General features: G+C 43.9%; 2 protein-coding genes across 3 annotated transcripts; one reads left to right on the top strand and one right to left on the bottom strand.

Moving 5' to 3' along the window:
* The first annotated feature begins 149 nt into the window (after window positions 1–149).
* LOC109957526 (nuclear receptor corepressor 2-like) lies at window positions 150–8,815 on the top strand. 2 transcript variants are annotated; one of them, XM_020595464.1, is made up of 3 exons: window positions 150–1,048; window positions 3,433–3,742; window positions 4,089–8,815. In XM_020595464.1, exons 2-3 carry the CDS (start codon window positions 3,437–3,439, stop codon window positions 7,446–7,448), a joined length of 3,666 nt encoding a protein of 1,221 aa, XP_020451120.1. In that variant the 5' UTR covers window positions 150–1,048; window positions 3,433–3,436; the 3' UTR covers window positions 7,449–8,815. The 2 variants fall into 2 exon arrangements, with proteins under 2 accessions (XP_020451120.1, XP_020451119.1); XM_020595463.1 differs by having other exon boundaries at window positions 3,428–3,742.
* An 8,910-nt stretch (window positions 8,816–17,725) lies between these two features.
* LOC109957549 (non-histone chromosomal protein HMG-14A-like) lies at window positions 17,726–20,249 on the bottom strand. The gene is made up of 6 exons (XM_020595512.1): window positions 20,091–20,249; window positions 19,134–19,166; window positions 18,917–18,946; window positions 18,158–18,205; window positions 17,932–18,051; window positions 17,726–17,848 (listed from the first exon to the last, which is right to left on the bottom strand). The coding sequence occupies exons 1-6, from the start codon at window positions 20,103–20,105 to the stop codon at window positions 17,801–17,803; spliced, it is 294 nt and encodes a 97-aa protein (XP_020451168.1). The 5' UTR covers window positions 20,106–20,249; the 3' UTR covers window positions 17,726–17,800.
* Between the last annotated feature and the right edge of the window lie 824 nt (window positions 20,250–21,073).

The following is a 21,073-nucleotide window of genomic DNA, read 5'->3' as shown; positions in this document are numbered from 1 at the left end:
GAAACATAGAGGGATTTAGGCTAGATGGTGTTGAAGAGATGGAGCAGACAGCAGGGGTTGGGGGTGGCGGTGAGGGGTTCCGGTGTTTGTGTGCACCTGCCAGCCGAAAGGGAATGGGGTTGGGGGGATTAACGGCTGGGGCATGGGGAGGGATCATGAATGAGTCATGCTGTAGGCCTATATCTGCTGATACTTTACGGATACAGCACTAGACATAATGATGTGTGCCTGAATGAAGAAGTGAAGGAAAAGTGTTTCAAAATGTTTCCCAAAACTAGCCTATATTTTCGGCAGACTGGTATTGTCGTCAGAGGTTGTCTCTTCAGGTTTGAATTCCTTTAGCTGCATAATCCAAGCATTAAATCTTGGCCTCAGTCCTGTCGCAGCCAGGGGTAACATTTGAGGTGAACCAGAGCAGGACACACAATGAAGAGCTTCTCCATTCTTACTTTAACTAACCCCCTTAGTCTAGTCAGTCTTTCATTCAGGCAGTAGTCTACTATGCATAAGGTTTTATCTTAAAGCCCTCTGTACGTTTCTGGATATAGCTCATATTTTAAACTTTAGGAACTGGCACACACAAACTACTCGAATTACCCCTGACACCTGTTAACGCCCACCGCGCCACCACCACAACGCACAACTCCCCCATCGTTGTGATTGTAGACTGCTGCTGCGCGCGCGCACACACACATACACACACACACACACACACACACACACACTTCCCAGTCATAACTGAATGACGGCAGGTCGCTATGGAAACTGCGTTACACTCCGGGCGGCCGGAGGAGAAAACAAGAGCGCGAGGACTCTTTTCGGTCTTCATTTCAGCACCACGCGCCTCCCGGACAGCGCCCGAATGAACTCGCGCACAGATTCTAGCCTCTTACGCCTTATAAGGGACAGAGTCGCATCACCACAGGGACTTGAGAAGAAAAACCAACCCACGCACAACAGGACCTGACTGTCGGTAGAGAGGCTACTCAAGGTTTGATTTCGCTGTTAAGCCAGGAGCATCTCGCTCCCGCAAATACCACAGCAACAGGTAAGAACATTTAGCTCAGTAAAGTTGGAGAATTAATATTGTGTGGCTGCATGAAGCAGATATCCCAGTATCTAGTGTGGTACTCAGAAGTACTACTGCCTTTCATCATTGCAATTGCGGTTAATTAAACGCGTTTATCTGCAATCTCAGTTGTTAGTGCGTGATTAGGTGATTAAGGTGAAGACCAGCAGGGTAGAGTGAACCTCAGCACTGGATCGTTTCCAGTAAGTTTGATGGACTGAGACTGTACAAGAGAGAAACTATAGCCTCCAGCTGGCTGATATTTTATGGGTAAACAATTCTCATTCTTTTTAGAAAAGTATTGACAAGTTTAGTAATAGGAATTTGAAGATCCTATACTTACTGTTTTATAGATTCTGTGCAAAATATATGGTCAGTAGACACTGGACTTACATTTTGAATAACATATCAAATACTAATGAATATTTAGATACATGCGATTACACCATATAATTAAAAAAGTCAGTCTCACATAGGACTGTGCTGGCTATATCTGGAGTTTTCTACACATAGGACAGAATATAGTTCTGCCCATTCTGTCCTATAAAAAACTCTAGATCCAAACTACACATGGGACACAAATGTTCGGGTTCCCTGTGTGTTGCTTGACAGAATTTATACCCGAGATAGCAACCTAAGTTTACAGATCATTGTTGTTTGTTGGTTTTAGATCCGGTCCGGTGTATATGAGACCCTTGGATTTGTTGGGTTTTCAGTGGCCATAGATTATGTGTGAGCTGAGCCGATATGCCTGGATGAGTCACTCAGGCTGCAAGTTTGCAGAAGAGTGTGAAAAGGGAGGGGGAGATACAAGGGCCAGCTGGAAAACAGTCCTGCGGTGCCTCTCTACCTCCTCAACACATTGTTTCACTGTATATATACAATCAGTGTCAACATCTGGAATTGTATTTATTGCCTCTGGATGCATATTTACCATTTTTTGCAAGTTGAAGTTCACCTTCAGTGGGAGTACAGACAGATGTCCCATCCAGAAATAGTTCTGAGCTTTGTGCTCTCAGACTCTTGGTCTTCTGGTAAGCATACCGAGTACTTTATGAATGAGCAAAGAGGTAGTCTTTATTTTGGCTTTACAGACAGATGACATGGAGTAAAGTGCTGTTTGTCTTAGTTGAAATATGTGCCACATTTAAAGATCTTATAAACACTCTGTATAATAGTGTGTTTGTGGTTGTTGCAGACAATAGTCATCCAATGTCTGACTAACTGCTATCAGAAAGCATCCCATTACTGCTCATTAGTATCTCAGTGTTTACCATGCTAGTATTGACAAATCATAGCAATTAGCAGCATTCAGCTGTAGCGCTGACTGACAACTATTGATTAAAGCAAACAGTAGATCATAATGGGCTGCTATGAGCCACAGTTGCACACTGAAACATGAGCACTCACTCCCTAAAACACTCTGACATGCGTCTACAAACACACAATCACATAACAGAGACTATTATGACTAACTTGGTCTGAAAAAAGGTTGTTTATTTTATTGATAAATATGTCTAGTTTGTAGTGATTGATTGATGGAGTGTGGATACATTAATAACTGCCAGAAGGACTACATGTGTGGGAGCTAAACAAAAATAATTGGCCGATACTGAATCCCACGTTGTTCCAATTTGTGTTACAGTTTGCACAAAGTGTTATTTAAAAGTGTGTGGACTCGCATGAATTTGTGTGTAAGTAGTTTGTAATGTGTACACATCATCCTGCACACACAGACACAAAAACAGATGTGTGTCTTTAATTTGTGACGTTGGTGTGATTAATGCAGTCTGCTGGTGATGACTCATTCGGCTTAACCCTTGCTTCTCTAGTGGAAATAATCAATAAACAATGTTATAGTATGGCTTTACATGTATTAAATTATTACCTTTATCTTGCACAATATTTGAGTATAAATGCATTTTTGTTGTTCTGTGAAATGTTTTTTAAAATTGGACTGGATCTGACTGAGCTGGAGTGTATAAAGACTAATTAGCATATAAGTCTTGAAGAGTAAATACTGTAATGTGTTTCAGATCCTGTGAATCAGTCAAACACTTTCTCTTAATTTGTTGTGATACGGTTGAGCAATGGAAGAATATTTATGCAAAGCACATCTATGTGGTTTGCTCCATGTGTCAGCTTGTCAACACAGCAGTTATATTAACATTGTGGAAAAGCTGTCAGCCAAACTGTGACTTGCAGACAGCAGACTGGCAGGGAGTGTGCTTATGAGGCTGAGTGAGTGCTAAGTGTGTGTTTGTGTGAGAGACAGACAACGCGAGAGAGTTAAACACAACACATTTTGCTCGGGAGTTATAATAAAGTCTCATTGGTGTCCTCTGTCCCTCTCTTCAGTGCAGCAGCATGTCTGAAACCAAACCCAACCAGCGGTTCTACAGCCTGAATGCTGAACAGGTGGAAGTTCTCCATCAGGTTCTGTCTGAAGTGGTTCCAATCCACGGACGTGGGAACTTTCCCACTTTGGAGCTGCGTCCTCGAGACATCATTATAGCTGTGCGGGCCAGGCTGCAGAAGCAGGGAATCATAGTAAGAGATGTTCGTCTGAACGGCTCCACGGCCAGTCACGTCCTCGTTCGCGACAACGGAACAGGCTACAAGGACCTGGACATCATTTTTGGAGTGGAACTGCCCAGCCAGGAGGAGTTCCAGGTATGACTGCTTAATTAGATAAATGATTTGAGCACTGGACGTCAGTGCCCCCTATGACCCAGAATTCATTCTGCTCTATAATCCCATGGCGCATAATCTCTACTATCTCTTGGATGTTGCATTATTGATTTCTGTGGTGCTATACTGATAATGATGTTATTGTTATCCAACCACAATGTAAATGTAGAACATTTTACCATAAGGGGGAATCAGCAGTGCTGACTTGAATATGTTAACTAGTTTATATAGAAAACAAGAGCGCCACAATATTCAGCTCAGTAAAACAAACACTCAGATTGCAGTCATTAGTTGGAGCTGTTATGTTGTTGACCTTTTCTCCTCCCAGGTGATCAAAGAGTCAGTGCTGGGCTGCTTGCTGGACTGCCTGCCTGCTGGGGTCAACAGGGAGCGGATCAGCTGCTCTACAATGAAGGAGGCCTACGTCCAGAAAATGGTCAAGGTCTTCAATGAACACGACCGCTGGAGCCTCATCTCCCTCTCTAACAACAGTGGCAAAAACCTTGAGCTCAAATTTGTGAGCACGCTGAGGAGGCAGTTTGAGTTCAGTGTTGACTCCTTCCAGATCATTCTCGACCGTCTCCTGGAGTCCTACATGCAGCAGGAGTCACAGCACAAAAATAATACTGTTGATGTTAAGGAGCAGCCCACAGAGGATCCGAATCAAGGCTCTCCCTCTCTGCTCAAACAGGCCGCTGCTCCAGAAACAGAAAGCTCCAGTGAGAAAGACTTATCCAGCAAAGAGGAGGCTCCGATCGGACGGACACAGCAGAGAGATGAGGTGCACGAAAAGGAGTCGCAAACAGACCTCCCACAACAAACTGAACATTTAAATCAGACAAAACACTCCATAGTGGAAACAGACAGCAAAGAGAAAACCCTGTTGGAGCTGAAAGAAGTGTCAGAACATAGTGAAAACTTCACTGAGTCTGATTTCTCTGACCAGACACATCTAAACCTTTGTTCAGGAAAGAAACAAACCACTGAGAAAGCTGATTCGCCTACTCAGAGTGAACTCAGGCATGAATCAGAGATCCTGGACCAGACCAACTGCTCAGTGAAGGTAGATCAGCCAGAGCAAACCCAGCCCTCAGACGGCCAACAACCAGCACATTCAAATCAGAATGAACTGTCGAACCATGCAAAGCCCCCTGATGAACAGAAAGATCTCACAGAGCAGATGGTGCAGTCCGAGTCTCCAAAAACCTCAAACAAAACCCAGGCAGTGTCTCTAAATCTGGCAGAAGAACTGCACAATACAGAGCACTCTGATAAAACAGACTTTTGTGAGGATAAGAGAAGCAGTGAAAAAGATGAAATGCGACATGTGTCAGCTCTGGACTCTAGCACTTACTCAGAGACACAAGCAGCAGCTGAAAGAAAAGTAGAAACAGAGACAGGGGAGCAGATACAAGCAGAGAGGAAAAGCGACACAGAAATAGGTGAAATGACAGAAGAGATTTTAGCGTCAGGAGCAAAAGACACAGAAAACACACAGGGTATTGATTGTTCCTGTTCCACCTCTTCCGAATCTCTCACACTTGACTACACACAGCTTCCTGGCACACAGGATACACTGGAGAGTCACAGCACACCGCCCACAGATAACTCAGAAACATCACCTAATACACTTGATGCTGTCAGTCCTCCAGATACTCAGGATACTTTACCTGCACCGCCCAGCCTTTTTTTTGACAAAAAGACCTTGTCTTCTCCCTCTTGTAAGGCCTCAGAGAGACTTTGTCACATGGTGGTGCTCAAACACTCCTCTCCCAAACCCCCTCGCCGGATGTGCAGGAAGGTTACCCCCAACCCTTGCCCCAGTCCAGTCTCTGAAAGCGAACCTGTCAGTGTGCCCTGTCCCAGCCCTGAACCCGAGATAGCCTTTAACCCAAAGCCAGCAGCACCCTGTTCAGACCATACAACTACCCCAACAACCATTATTCTAACAGCAAGTCCTGGGCCTGAACTCAATCCTTCTAGTAACCTAGATTCAAACCAAGACCTTACCTCAGCTCCTGATCCAGCCCCTGACATAATCGCCACCTCTACTGTGGATCCAATGTCCCCATTACCTCAAGAGGCATCATCCTCTCAGCTAATCACAGAGGGCTTATGTGGAACAAGTGATCAGAGCATAAACAAGATGCCCGCTGCATTTGTGGCTTTTGATGAGAAAGATCAGTCCTCATCTGGGGAATCTGACTCAGCACCAAAACAGTCTGACCCTCCTGACTCACCGGACACATTAATTGCACACAGTGATACACCCGACTCAAACACCCAAGAACCAGTACATACCTCGGTGATGAAGCTCAGTGATGAAGCTGAAAAAATGGACTTGAATCAGCCAAACAGCAGCCCACAAGAGACCACCCTTACTTCACTCTCCTCTTCCCACGGTGTTACCCCTCCCGTTTCGTGTCTCACCCCTCCTGTACTCAGTCTTCCCCCTGCATGCTTCATTCCCTCACCCCCCAGTCTCAGCCCTCCCCTGTGTCTGACCCCTCCCTCTCACTGTCTGTCATCATCAACGCTGAACACTGTCAGCCCCACTACCAGCTTTAGCTCTCCGACCCTGAGTTTCAGCCCTACCTCATCTTGCCTCAGCTCCCCTCCTTACCTCACCCCTCCTATGCTTAGCCTCAGCCCTCCTCCACTCTGTCTTACCCCTCCTTCTCCCTGCCTCAGCCCTCCCCTCCTCTGCCTCACTACGCCAGTGGAGTCAGAGGAACTTGTACCTCAGGTATCTTCAGACATGGAGCCTTTGATTCTAAATGCAGACAATGAGGAACTGATTAAAGAGTCCTCCGCTCAGCCAGGAGTTCCTCTTCAACAGTTGGAGGATAAACCGGAACAAGATTATATCTCACTGTTGCCACGAGTTGCAGAGCCTGTCTCTTTTCCAATCACAATCCCCAGCTCCACCTCGCATGTGCTGCCTCACTCTCAATCTGGAGGCCCAGGGGAATCTGCTCTTCCAAGTGCAGATAAGGCATCCAGCTGTCTGCCTGAGAACAAAGAGGCCCCTAAGGTAACAGCAGACATACCCGAGCAGAGCAGTGCTCGTCAGGAATCTGGTTCCATCCCTGATGTCGAGGTGCTGGCAGAGAGCATGTATGGTGACTTTGAGGCGGCCATGGACCACCTGCGCTACCGCCTAATTGCGACCAGAAACCCAGAGGAGATTCGAGGTGGTGGCTTGTTGAAATACAGCAATCTGTTGGTCAGGGACTACCGACCGGCCAGTGAGACACAGATAAAGACACTGGAGCGCTACATGTGCTCGCGCTTTTTTATTGATTTCCCTGATGTGCAAGAGCAGCAGAGGAAGATCCTGTCCTACTTGAAGAACCACTTCATAGGTGAGGAGAGAAGCAAGTATCAGTACCTGATGACTCTGCGTCGCGTGGTAGATGACAGCACGGTATGTCTGATGGGACATGAGCGGCGTCAGACGCTGAACATGATCACAGTGCTGGCGCTGAAAGTTTTAGGAGAGCAGAATATCATCCCCAACACAGACCATGTGACGTGCTTCTACCAGCCTGCCCCGTACCTTGCCGAGCACAGTGCTCCCTATCTAGCAGAACCCAGCTACTGCAGCTACTACATACCCCAAGGGGGATCAACTCTGCTTTACCAACCTTACCCCTTACAGCTGCATACACAGACTGGACTCGTGTAAACCAGAGAAATACACACATAGTTACACAAAACACACAGTTGTTGAAGTGGAAGGTGCTTGACATGAAGAAAGAGCTGGAGAGTGGAAATATAAACCAGGGATAAAATTGTTTGGTCTATAATAGACTTACGGGGCAGTGGTTGAGTGGGTTTTTACTGTAAACTCCTTGATTACTCTGTAAGGTCCTAACATGATTTCATGTAATTATCTGGGCTTTGTGGGAAAATAATAATTCTTCCGATGTTGTTCAAATTCCAGAAAATGCTGTATGCACTGCATGAGTCATAGCCCTTTGGTCTCCCTGGGAAACCAACCGTGCTGCTGACATTCACACACATACATGGACACACACACACACACACACACACACACACTTCCACTTTTTGTACACTCATGATCTTACTGTGTTGTTCTTAATGGGTTTGTTCAGAATGTGGACCTTGCCTGTGGTTGATATCATGCATGGATAATTAGGACTGTTCTCTCACTGCCAAATACTGTGTGACTACTATGCTTCTTTACCAGTTTAACTTTGTTATTCCTTTACTGAAGGGGTGTGTTCTAAAAAAAAAGACAGAAGGACAAGTCTGCCAGTGTGTACAGTATTTTCATCAAAACACACATGCATGCACAACACATACAGACATGTACATACAATTAAAGACACATACAGTATACTGTATGCACATAAAGTTAGGCAATGCATGAGTAGCTAAATATTTAGATAACGTCCTGAAATCATAGCAAAGGCTTTTAATTTAATAAAAATGTATCTATTTTTGCAAGACTTTCCAAGATAATTCTCAGTGGTAAACAGACTGATTAGCTCCTCCTGAAAAATGCCAACAACAATGCCTTTGCAAGTGACTGTACAGCATATTGATTACAGTACATTGTGTGCTAATACACTGCATTGCTTTCAGGTAAATTGTGTTAAGATGTAGTGCTGGATTCCTTTTCCTTGTGGAGTCTTTCTGTAATCATGTGGGTTACCTTTACCATCTAGTGTTGATTTATTTAATGCTAACGTTTACTCTATGGAGGTGGTCAGGTTATAAGCATCTTTGGGTTATCTCAAAACATGGAAGATCTGCTAGATCTGTCTAAACTGGAGGAATTACATTTAAACGTGTCAGTCCTCTCAGCACGAATTAGCATCCTCTAAACAAGTCTAAATCCACCTCAAACCTGTTTGAAGTTCAAAGCCGTGCATCGGCAACTATGACCAAAGACAGTTTGGTAGGGACATCAAGTGCCTAAATGTGAGGCATCATTGGCCTGTCTTTATCTCACTGCTAATGGGGAGGGACTGGGGCTGGGTTGGGTGTGTGTTCAGTTGTTGACCCCTGTTATTGCTGCCCATTTTGATGTCTTCTTCAATGTAGTCTTTTGTTGTAGTTTATTCATGTATATTTTGATAAAATAAATGGAAACTCAACAAACCTTCAGATGCGAGAGCAATGTAATTCTTTCCAAGCAGCTAAGCCTTGACTTTAAAGAGAAGAAGAATATCAATATCACCTTTTTCTCTTGTGGTTTTGCCCCACTCACATTTACCTCCCTCCCCATTTTCCCCCAAAATTACATCCTATACAGCTTACGTGTCCTCCTCATGATTGCACTCTGCAATGATCCACTTAAGTGTGACCGTAAAATCATAACTGTGCCCAGTACAGCGACCCAAAGCTGTGGAATTCTGTCAGTGTGAGGCCTCTTATCACAAATCATCTGTCCTTTAGATGCTTTTGAACCCAAATGACGCACAGTCTACGCAACACAGCAGGCTCAACGATGTGTAAATGTGAGGAAAATATGGTTTGTGAGGCGTGAGACTAAAAGCGGAGAGAAAAGGGCTAGACTGTGTGCATGTGTTTGTGTGCACACTTCAAATGTAAATATAGGTCCCTAGGTACTGATGCTTCCATCCTCTCCTCCCTTTTTACAGCACTGATAGGTCATGGCCACATGGGGAGAAGGGGGGTTTCCCCCCTGGGGGGTCTTGTGTGTGTTGGCAGGTAGTGGCACAGTCACACCATGTTTACACAAAGTATACACTTAAGTGTGCACTGTTGCAAGTCTGTGGCTGACTGTAAGAGAAATAGAGCGAGGGATCCAACAGGGTCTCTATAATATGTCCTAGCCGCTCTTGTCCACTCGGGGTTTCCATAGAGACAGGGACAGGCAGCAACGGTAATCGCAGATAGCATGACGGAAGACAGGGAAGACCCACACACAAAATGAGGGGGAGAGAGATTAAAACGGAAAGAAAAAGAAGGTGGGTGAAATAAAAAGAGAAAGTAGTGGAAGAGAGATAGATGGATGAGAAACTAGAGTCGAGGGGGAGACAGAAAGCAAAGGACAGAGTGAGTGGGGGTTGAGGTTATAGATGAAGTGAGGCGAGAGGAGCAGGGGAGTTGATGGGGAGAGTGTGGGAGGTTGTCAGGCCTTCAGTCACAAGGGAGTCACTGTGAGGTGGCTGCAGTGACGGCAGCAGTGATGTCAGAGCAGGAGCATACGCACACATATGTACAAGCATGCACACACACACTGCTGCATGCACATCATTTACCTAATGGCCTGCCCACCCGTCCACCCTCAATAAACATCTTCAAACTCACTGAGACAAAAAGAGAACATCACCCACACATCTGTCTTTGTCTCTCTCTGTCTAGTTCATTTGCTCCGACAGTTTTTCAGTTTTATTATAATCACAACGCAGGTATGATAGGTTTAAAAAATAAATAAAAGACATTTTTATTTGTTCATATTTCACATCTTTTAATACATCAGATTAAAAATACAAATAGCTTGCACATGCAGCCTCTGTAGTATAAATGCAAACAAAAGCATAAGGCTGGGGTTAGCAAAGGCTTAAGGGATGAAATGTGATATATCTAAAGTGTGAATTGAGATAATTATGGCTGTCAGCCTGTTATTTGGAATCCCCCAATCTCCCTTTATCTTACTACCTAGGTTAATTCCACTACCTTTTGGTCAATTAGCAGCCCCTTTTGAAATCGCACTTGACAACTACAGTATGTATATTCAGTATAAAATAGGATAGTCGGCACTAAATAAACCTGGTATTATACAACGTTTAAAGATCTTGTCCACTGTAGGAAACTACCAACCTGTAATGAAACTTGTACCTCTTGTCTGGGGTTCTGCTTTTGTTTCCACTACCCTCTGCCTGCTTTTGTCACATGTTCCCCTTAGCAGGTGGTACTAAATCAAACTCCAAGTACACTGGCCCTCTTTCATTCCCAGGGTGTCAAATAGTGATGTTTTGTCAGGTACCTTTCGCATAAAGATGCTCAAGTGCACCCTTGGCGTCTGTGGGAGACACACAGGGCGTTCAAGTATATAATGGCAAAAACTTTGGAAGGAGGTGGTTGGGGCGTGTGGATTGGTCAGACACTGGACTTTCCCTCAGGAGACAGGAGTTCTACTCTGGTGTGTAATGTTCTTTTTACAAAACATACTGTCTTTTCCCTAAACCTGACCAAATATTTTTTGTGCCTAAACCTAACCATATATGTAGGTTTTCATGTACAACTAACTGTGTCTTAGAGGCAAAACGTTTGTGCATAAATTGAAGGCGTTGACTGACGTCTTGTGAAGTACCTTTGGCGTCTCATACTGACACGAGTGTGTCTTCCACAGATGCCACAGGTACCCTTCAGCATCAGTATGCAACTCAAAAGGTACTTGAAAAAACATCAGTATTTGATGCCCTGCGATGAGAACAGGTTGGGTGCTCCTGGGGGGAGGGCATGAGTGCCGCTTCCCATGACTGGTTAAACTTCAGCGTGATCACTTTCAAGCACAGTATGAACATTGACTGGTTTACTCCTAATCCACACTGAACACGTTTTCAGAAGTGTTTTTATACTTGTCTCTCGCCTGTTTCAGCCTGCAGATAGAATTCCATTCGAAAAGATGTGCCAGTCCACACTGAATCCGAGACACACATGAGACTAACGTGTACCCTGGAACCCTTGTGTTTGTTATGCTTCAGGTCTATTTTTTTCCCTCTGTCAGCATTTAGCAAACAGTAATCTGCACAGTCAGGTGTTTAAATCACAGAAATTCTGTTGTCTTTTGCTTCTACTGCAATTTGTTGCGACTGATCAGGCCTCTGAGTTTCATTTTCACCCTTTGTAGTGAGCTGGGGAAAACCAAGAAAATAAAAATGTAATTTCTTCCTTATGAGCTTAAAACTACTTCTGTCCAGTACTTTTGTGTTGTTTGGTTGGCCTGGTAAGGACTTTTTGTCTCACTGCTGTCCTGCTGACAGACAGACAGCTGCTATACGATGACAAAGACACATCTCGCTTTCAGTGTGGCTCCCCAGTTAGAGGTAAAAGAGAGACTTCACCTAGTAGACTGCTGACAAAGTGTGAAGATGTCACATTTCTGCAAGTCTGTATTCTGCTAATTCAACAGCTGTTTGATTAACTGGCAGATTTTGTTGCACCATGATTAACGAGCATTGCAGTCCTTGACTTGACACTCTCTGCTAAGCGGTGTAGGGACGGGCTCAGCCCCACCCTTGTGTAAACAGTGACCGACAAAATGCAGTGGAAAAGAAAAGCAGAACGGACCACATCAGTCCTTCAAGTTCTGCTGTATTACAGGTATGAGAAGCTTCAGGTTACAGCTTGTTAAGCTCCTGTGGTAGAAAGATGCTATTAGTGGCGCACAACCAATACAGTAGAAACCATTTATTTGTGGGGGTTTCTTTGCAGAAAGACCTTCTGTGACTAATGAGCACCAGATGATAAAAATAGATGTGTAGTATTCACCATTCATAAATGTTTTATTCACTACAACTTCTGTGTCACCCACCTTAGCTCATACCACCCACATCCTTTATCTTTCTCCTTATCCCCCTACCCACTGTGTGTGCCCCCCCCAACTGCTTCCTCGACTGCTATGACTCAGTCCTCTTCCAGCTGAGGACACAAAAGGATACAATCCTATATAAAAAAAAAAACAGCCAGGAAAAACATTTTACTAAAAGAAATAGAGCAATTGGCAAGACACACACACACACACCTCCAATCCCCCCTCATCACACAAACCTCACCCCCACATTGAAACGGATGCCCACTTACTCTATCTACTCATTCATCCTTAAAAGCCAAATTGGTAAGGCAGGGAGGAGTGTTTCAAAAATAGGTTTTAATTTCTCCAGATAGAAGTCAGTGTCGTCATGACTGTGTGACATGGATGGATGATTTCTTAAAGGCAAGCCTGACAAATACGTGCTATACATGGAGCCTGGATCAGAAAACACTGAGGAATGGAACCTGTCAATCATAGTACTTTGTTTTCACACTTATATCTTTCAGGCTCTGGTTGTGCCATCATTACTGTAACTCCCGTTCCACATTGTGCACTGATGCAGAGTGTAGTTAGAGATGATTTATGTTTCCTGGGTGGTGTCAGTACTATCTGTCTCTTAAGAGTCGAATCCACTTAGGAACCCATGGGTCACTGAGACCTTACTTTGTTAATGATGCAAACTAAATGCAACATAATGGATTAGAATGTTTGCCAAGTGACAAAGGCACAAGCTTACATAACAGACGATCAATCAGGTGGAGAGAACAGCAGATTTATAACAGAATCAGGTTATGCTTTAGTGATAAAGGCAGTACAGCTGTACAAACTGTAGTCTAGAAGTTTAGCTGATATTTTACCTCAGACAGCGGCTCATGCACCACTGTGTAACTGGTAATGTATATACTACATATACATTGTTCTGCACTAGTAAAATTTCAAGGGTGCTCCAAGGATCAGCTTATTCCTCATAAGAAGGGTTTCTGGGACTGTGACTCCTCTGTGAACTCTCAAAAGTCCAAAAGAGAAATTCATACGGCGCACAAAGGTTGTTTTTATGAATGACAGAAATGGGACTGTGACATCATAAGCCCGTTTGGATGTGTGTGTGCCTATGTTTGCTGTGAAGCATGTATTAGCATGGGACTGCAAAAGGAGGGGAGTGTCCTACTGTGTGTGTGTGTCTGTGCGTGTGCGTGTGTGTCTACACTGATTGACGTCACAGACGCCCACTCATTTCCATCTCGTCTGTGTGTGCGGAGAAAATAGATCCCCATCTGCATACAGCTCTTCTCCCCTGCACACATCCTTACATCCTCTCCTCTCTTTGCCCCCCACCCCGCCCCCCTCCCTCCCTCCCCCTACCTCCTCCTTCTCACCCTGCCTTTTCCCATTCATTTGCTCTTGTACATGCCACCCCCCACAGAATGTAGCCAGCCTTTCAGATAAACAAGGCAGTCGAACACAAACAATTTAAGGAGGCCAGACAGCAACATCCTCTCTTTGACAACATTGTCACTGAACATTTCAAGCATCACTAAGGTCCAGGTTGGAGGGAGGACATTTGACTGAGGTTTTCTTACATGCAAACCATGTATCTGTTGGTACCTTATGTGTTCTTTTGCTACCGTGTGTGTACACACTCACACACACACAAATAGAAAGCTCATCCACATACTGGTATCCCTGGTGACGACAGGACATCGTCTAAATCACTTCCTCGTAAAAAGCCATCCTCATTTTTTGTGTAGAGAACTTCCTTCCTCTCCCTTTCTGTACTACACGCACCAGCACACATGGGAAGGTGTGTGCACAGTCCCTCGCACGCTCACGCTTGAATGATGTGGATGGACGATTGTGGGGAGAAGACAGAGGCTGGAAAGTGACTAAGTACATTTACTCAAGTACTGTACTTAAGTACAACTTTAAGGTATTTGTACAGAAAATGAAAAGTAAAAGTAACAGCAAATGAAAATACCCATTTTCATTTGCTGTTACTTTTACTTCACTACATTTATTTTATAGCTTTAGTTACTTTTCATAACCAGATTAATATAAAAAAAATACAGTAGAATTATAAGACCTTGTTGATCTATGGTGGAAGATTCACCTTCTACCCAGCAGTAATCCAAATTAAATGCATCTAAGTTAGTTAAAACTAGCTCCCCCTCTAGCAGCCGCAACATTAAATGTGATGTACAAAATAATGCATCAGTAATTATAAAACAATAATATGAAATACAGTAATGTGAAATGTGCCATTCTGCATAATGAGTACTTCTACTTTTAGTACTTTATGTTTTGATGCTAATACTTTTGTTCTTTTACTTAACTAATATTTTGAGTGCAGGACTTTTACTTGTAACAAAGTATTTATACAATGCTGTATTACTACTTTTACTTACATAAAGGATCCGAGTACTTCTTCCACCACTGGAAATGTGTGGGATGATAGTATAGGATGTGCACATGTTTAAAAAGGAAATATGGGCTATTTTAGTCAACATATCATAACCCATCAGAGAGATGAGAGTGCACACAGAGTATACTCGCAGTTAGGGCACATCTCCCTTGTGATTATTCAGACTAGACAGGGAAAGGAAACAGAAGAGGGTGAGCAGCAGACTAGCAGTCAGACTGACAGATGGTCAGAGAGACAGTTAAGCGGGCAGACAAACATTCAGTTCAGGTAGGTCAGGCAGGAAGTTTGCAGAGACAAAATATAAAATAATTCTGAAGTAATTAGCTTTCTGATGTCAGAGGGCCTGAAAAGGCTATATGTCTGCTCATGTGTGTGTCTGTACCTTAGTATCAAAGCAATTAACAAGCCAGGGGACTGATCACAGGAGACAGGATGAATGGACAGATCAATGAAGGTGTAGGAACTGAGAAAAATCACAAAGACCGAAAAGATGAAAGAAGGTGGTGCAGAAAAGAGAGAAGGCCATAGTCATGGCTGAGATCAGAAATTTTCTAGCACATCAATAATATATCTCCTTTAGTTTCACTGCATGTCAATAGAGCTCACACAGAGGATGCTGGGCCTGAGAATTTGCTCTTAATTGAACCATCTGGCTGAATAGAGATTAATTATAAAAGTAAATGCATCAAAAGCATGACGCTGACAGATGATTAAAAGAAAATGTGAAGGGAGATGAAAGAAAGTGGAGATGGGAGAAGTTTCAAAAACCTGGAGGGATCCATCTTTGATGGTTTGAAGTGCCACTTTGTAATGAAATGTATGATCTGTCACACATTATTCAGTGATTGGTACAAAATGCCTCAGGAAAACTAATAAAACTTTTAAGGTCAGATAATAAAATTTAAGTTAATCAGAGCACCAGAGGGAACCATGAACATACTGGAGCACATCTGTGTTTACAGGAAAAAAGATAGAACAATGCTGCCATCTAGTGGCGGTGTGCTGCAACAACGCTCTGAACAGCAAAATATCGACAAAATGGAGCCCGGTGCTCGGCCATGACAATGCAGGTCAGAGGGGCTACAACCGCCGCACTACACAGCCGAAGTCTAATACGAACATAGCGTCCAGTTCAGTGCAAAACGCAGGCGATGGTTTGTAGTTAAATCAAAAGCAGCTCTAGAGCATAAAACGGTGGGTCTCCTAGAGTCAGTTGTAGCTCATCTAGCGCTTTATAATGATTTCTTACAGATTGTCATCAGAAAAATGTCTGGGGGAATACAGAAAACACCCTGTTAGTGCTGGAGCCACATGCACACACACAACTGAGAAAGTAGCCTATTCATTCTGCTTGCTTTACATGCTTTTTCTTACACCTGCTCCCCCCAGTGTTCTACCACCTGTGTGTGCAAAAACTAAAGATGGGCCTGTCTTTAAGTGATGTTGCTAAATAAACTGGTTATATCTTGTTTAAAGGGCCTGAGGTGCATGTGGGTCGCAGTGCAGGCTGGACTTCATGTAGAGTTAAATAACTGTGAAGGCGAGAAGGGAAAGTAAAAGAAACAGAGTACTATAACTTCCTTCTGTCCTGTGATGCCTAGAAGACAGGAGCTGCAGGTTTTACTTCTTTCAGAGCTGTTATGCCCTTTACTTGAGCATTTTAGTGATTCACAGCATGGATGAATGAAGGAGCAAATGTCCTCTGGTAAACACAGATGCTCTTTACCAGGGAATAGTGTCTTCACTGTGGCTGACCTTACCTGACCTCCTGATGGATCTGAAGCAGCACATCTGTGGAATAAATTGTAATATGTTTGGAGGGCCAACAAACGTCCACTGTGTAACCAAAACAAGTAAGAAGAGTTATCTGGCTCTGTTACCAATCTGTATCCTGCTGCAGTCCACTGTTGGATCGGTCTACAGTGAAATTACATCGCAAACATGCTTCCTTTAGTCAGAGGTCATGAAAGCAACTTGTGTGAGCAGACATCTCCTTATACACATACACAATGAAAAGCTCGCATTTGGAACAGTTAGGTACAGGTTTTCAGACAATGTAGCTTTAAACTTAGCAGTTTCATGACGATAAAGCCTGGGTACTCAGAGTCACTACTCAAGTTGACTTTGATTATAAAGGCACTTTTTACAAAGTTTACAATTCGACTATCATGGTGTTAGTATAGAAGCTTTAACTTCTACTGCCCTAAATGCTATGACTCTTCTGAATCTTTTAAAGAAAAAGCCAAGACGCAGATTCGAGGAAAATTCCCAGGACTTCATTTTATTAAGAGAATTTCAGAACATAAGAGAGGGACCAGACACCTGCATTTGTCAGAGAAGGTTTCCAAATCCAATCATTTTAAAAAAACCAGAGTGTTTAGAAAAGCTGACATGACAGCGTGGGTGGAGCAGGAGCTGTTTTACACGCAGGGTCGTCTAGGAGACAGGTCGGAGGCAATCGCTGTTCCCGGAATGTTTTACATGTTCGTCTTCCTCTTTCTTATGGACAACACGCTTCTACACACTTTTTTCCTTAAAAACACGATTTCAATGAAAAAAAAAAAAACATGAGACAGAAGCAAAGGGGACTCACTGCACATTTAGAGGTTTAAAAGAATCACCCACTTTAACATGGCTGAGCCGTTAATAAAACCTAGCTGTCGGGGAGGGGGGGGTCTAATCTGTAGAGGTGGAAGAGAGGGCTGAAGGAAGGGGACAGATCGGGGGAAAGGGAAGAGGAAAAACACAGGAATACACAACTCACAACAAAGCCAATCGGGCAGGGACGCACTTTCTACACCAAACAAGCCTTCAACAATCATGAAATGCCATTTAAAAAAGGTTTTAGTGTGTTCATCTTGCTTGCAGACATGATATGATCACTGCAAGTCTGCAAGGCGCTCCATAATCAGCTTTGCTTTTGTGCTAAAAATCTGTACGGATACTTATAAAATCATTGATAAAAATATTCCTCTGTTAACAATACGCCTTGGAGGGAAACCATTGGGTGTGGGGGGGCGGGTGGGGTGGGGGGGGGGGATATCTGAAGGGAGGGGCTGTAGAGGAGGAAGCTTGGGCAGTGGTGCTACTCAGACTTGGCCTCCTCCTTGGCCTCCTCGGGGGCTGCCTCCACCTGCGGGAGAAAGGATGGGTCAAGGTCAGAACCTCTGATACATGTCAGGTCTACAGCAGCCCACTCCTCCCGTGTCCGCTCACCTCATTGGTCTTGGCTTCTCCATTCTCAGAGTGGTTTTCCTCGTTGGCCTCTGCCTCAGCGTTCTCCTTCGCCTTCTTGGTCTTCTTGTCCTCCTTCTTATCGTTCACAGCCTTTTCTTTCTGCAGTGGCAACAGGACAGGCTGTTAGGAAGCCCAACAGTCGCACCCTACCTGTGTCGTCTCCCGCGCTGTAGTACAAGTTAACTCAGCATCAGGTGTCCCATACCTTTGCTGCCTTCTTGACCTTTGGTTCCGGCTTGGGTGGGGCCGGTCTCTGCAGAAAGAAAAGGAAAAGGAATGAAGAAACAGATACACCTCCACAGGAAGGCACTTTAACAATTTGCTGGTTTTCTAGAGGACTTTGGCTCCCATAAACCTCTTTTTAATTGGTCACAGAGAATCTGTGTTCTGAAATGTTCCTTAAAATGAAACCTCTTCTTACAAAGACATTGTTTGGGGCTTTATAAGATGAACATGTCGCTAAATGAGTTGATTATGGAGTTTAGACATTATTAAGATAATAAAAGTCACAGCCTCTATTATGCCAGCTATTGGTATTTAGTTAGTATTACAAGTAAACTCACATGCAGATGCTTTAATGTCCAGTCCTGCAGTTTTTACTTGCTATAACGTTCCTAAATCTAGTTTTAGTTGCAAGTTATTTTGTCAACCCCTAAGGCATTTCTGCCAACTTTACTACTATCTAATGTATTACTTGAATATTTTTTAACTATTTCTTTAGCTAAATGGTGTAAAAATAACATGTTCTACAGTTTTTACACTGTGGGGAATCACATTTAAGCATTCTAATACTTGCTTCTGCTTCTATACTTGTTTTTGCTTCTCTAAAAGCAAAGCTTTGCTTTATCTAATTTGTTATATGTATGTGAGGCTACTTTAATGAATCCTACTATGTTTTACATGTTAAAAAACTGCATCCCTTAATGTAAAGGAGTTTAGTGACATTGTAGGTGGGTCTCCTTACCGCTGATAACCGAGCTGATCTCCTCTGGGGCTGAAAAAGAACACAGACTGTTATCACAGCGCTTTTATTCTAACTGGAGCTGGGTTCAGGAAACACACACTTTAACTTAATACCAAAGAAGTTTCTCTTTGATAATGCCCTCATATACACCACGTCATTGTTAAAATGAAATTTTAATCACATGTATATGGTGTTACTCAACGTGGCCCCATCTTACCTCTTCCTTATCTCCTCCTTCTGTTCCCTGTGACTGAAACACACAAATATAACAGGTTAACACAGAAAGAAATATAGAAATATCATGATTAAGACTTGAAATGGTGTTTATATTGATAGGAAGTGGCTGCTAAATGTTTCAGGTGCATATTTCAAATTATTACAGGCATGCTGAAAAAACTTTTTAGTTTCAGGTGCAATAAATTGGAGGCCAGGAAGGCCGGGGTAATGCATGATTTCAGTAATAGGCTGTGAGAGCTGAGCCATGTGGGCCTCTGGAGCCATATTCTGAGGGCCCAGGCACCGCTGTCCCCTTACACTCCCCCATCTCTTTCTCTCATTCAATGCATGGAGCTCAGATTTGAAAGCTGGCGCGGGAGTCTCTGAGAAAGGGGGAGGGACCTACTGAGACTCCGAAGCGCCACCAAGCGGCAGAGCCACGCCATCGCAGCCATTTGGGACCACGAACAAAGAGAGAAAATATATAATTTTATCGAAACGCGATGGGCAATGTTTGTTTTTGCGGTCAAAATGCAAAGTAAAGGTACAAAGGCATTTTCTGGCGGCACTTTTAGCCGGTTTGGTGGCGAAATGGCGATAAGTGAAGCGTTTGTTCTCGGTAGGTCGGCGACGAAGGTGGACAAGAGCTGCAAAGCATGGCTGCTGCTTGTGCTTTAACTGCATGGAGACCGAGAGAGACTTCTGACTCCCCAAAGGACAGCGGCTCTCACAAGAAAACGCGGTTTTAAAGCCCAATCCGAGCAGGAAAATATTCATTCCAACACATAAAAAATGTGTATTATATCTAGAAAATGGTCAAAAATTACCAGCGATAAATAACGGTTATACATTGCGTTATAATTAAGTAATGTCTCAGAGGGATGTCTTCACAATCGTTTGCATTGCATTATTAGCGAATATCCCCCTCAAATAATTTTTGTTATTTGAGAATACCTACCTTTCTCTTGGGCATGTTGATCTCTTGGAGGCTTTTTGTTTTTTACAAATACAACTAAAAACAGTTTTTCTTAGCGGGTTCAGTGCATGTGAAGACGAGTGTCTCCCTTATGCTCGGCAGTGTAGTAAACACACTGGAACAGAGAGGCGAGTGGTTGAATGGGGGGAGGGGTGCGGCTAAAGGCATGATTGATAGGCTCTCAGCCAATCAGGTGACGCCATCGGGCCTGCAGAACACTTGGAATTTTGGAGCCGGTGATGTTTTGGGGTCTGCGCGAATGGCTTCTTGCACGGAGAGATGGGAGGAAGCCTGCAAGGATAAAGGATTGCCTGCGAGGACATATTGCCTTCATACAAGTGTGCTCAGTTAATGTGAGAGAGGCCGCACGGCGAACCTGACTGCGCCGTCACACAGGGCCCAGCGGAAAGGAACATGCCCCCAGTGTGAAGCCGTGTATCCGCGCTGCCGCGTATAAAAGCCGGGGCGCACAGCTGTAACGGCCAGCCAGGAGAAAATTCACTATAAATTCACATGGTGTTTGAGTCCAATATGGCGCCCACTCCTGTCCGACACTTTTTTTGTTAGTCGGCTTTTCTAAATTCGTTTCAGGGAAAAGCCTTGCCTTCGTCTGCCACACACTCCTGCAGGGGGCCCACAAAGCCCGTGTAATGAATGTGGCTGCTCAAGACGGAGCTGCCAGGGGCTGTGCTCTCACACAAAAGGGCTGAGAAGTGTTCAAAATCACAACATATTATAACATACTCTGTTCATGTATAAAAACATACATGCATTTATCAAAACACAACGGTGCATATTTGCAACATCAACATGAAAATAACAATAGCTGGCTTGCAAACAATGGAGTCGATGCTGAAATATTCAGACAATATAACCTCGCTCTGTTGCCATTATGACAGACCTGCTGTCTGTCTGTGTGTGCGTGTACGTGTCTCCGAGTGCGTCCTCTTGTTGCGCGCGCGCGC

The sequence above is a fragment of the Monopterus albus genome, unplaced genomic scaffold, assembly GCF_001952655.1.
Source record: "Monopterus albus unplaced genomic scaffold, M_albus_1.0 scaffold27.1, whole genome shotgun sequence".
Taxonomy (NCBI): Eukaryota; Metazoa; Chordata; class Actinopteri; order Synbranchiformes; family Synbranchidae; genus Monopterus; species Monopterus albus.
This window is presented reverse-complemented; position numbering and strand designations above follow the sequence as displayed.

What these genes read in the sequence shown, in the direction of transcription:
- LOC109957526 (XM_020595464.1), top strand. Translation starts at nt 3,437, where the DNA reads ATGTCTGAAACCAAACCCAACCAGCGGTTCTACAGCCTGAATGCTGAA. An exon ending in CCAGCCAGGAGGAGTTCCAG is followed by an intron (nt 3,743 to 4,088) that starts GTATGACTGCTT and finishes TTCTCCTCCCAG; the next exon opens with GTGATCAAAGAGTCAGTGCT.
- LOC109957549 (XM_020595512.1), bottom strand. An exon ending in GATCAGCTCGGTTATCAGCG is followed by an intron (nt 18,206 to 18,916) that starts GTAAGGAGACCC and finishes TTCTTTCTGCAG; the next exon opens with AGACCGGCCCCACCCAAGCC. An exon ending in AGGTCAAGAAGGCAGCAAAG is followed by an intron (nt 18,052 to 18,157) that starts GTATGGGACACC and finishes TTGCCACTGCAG; the next exon opens with AAAGAAAAGGCTGTGAACGA.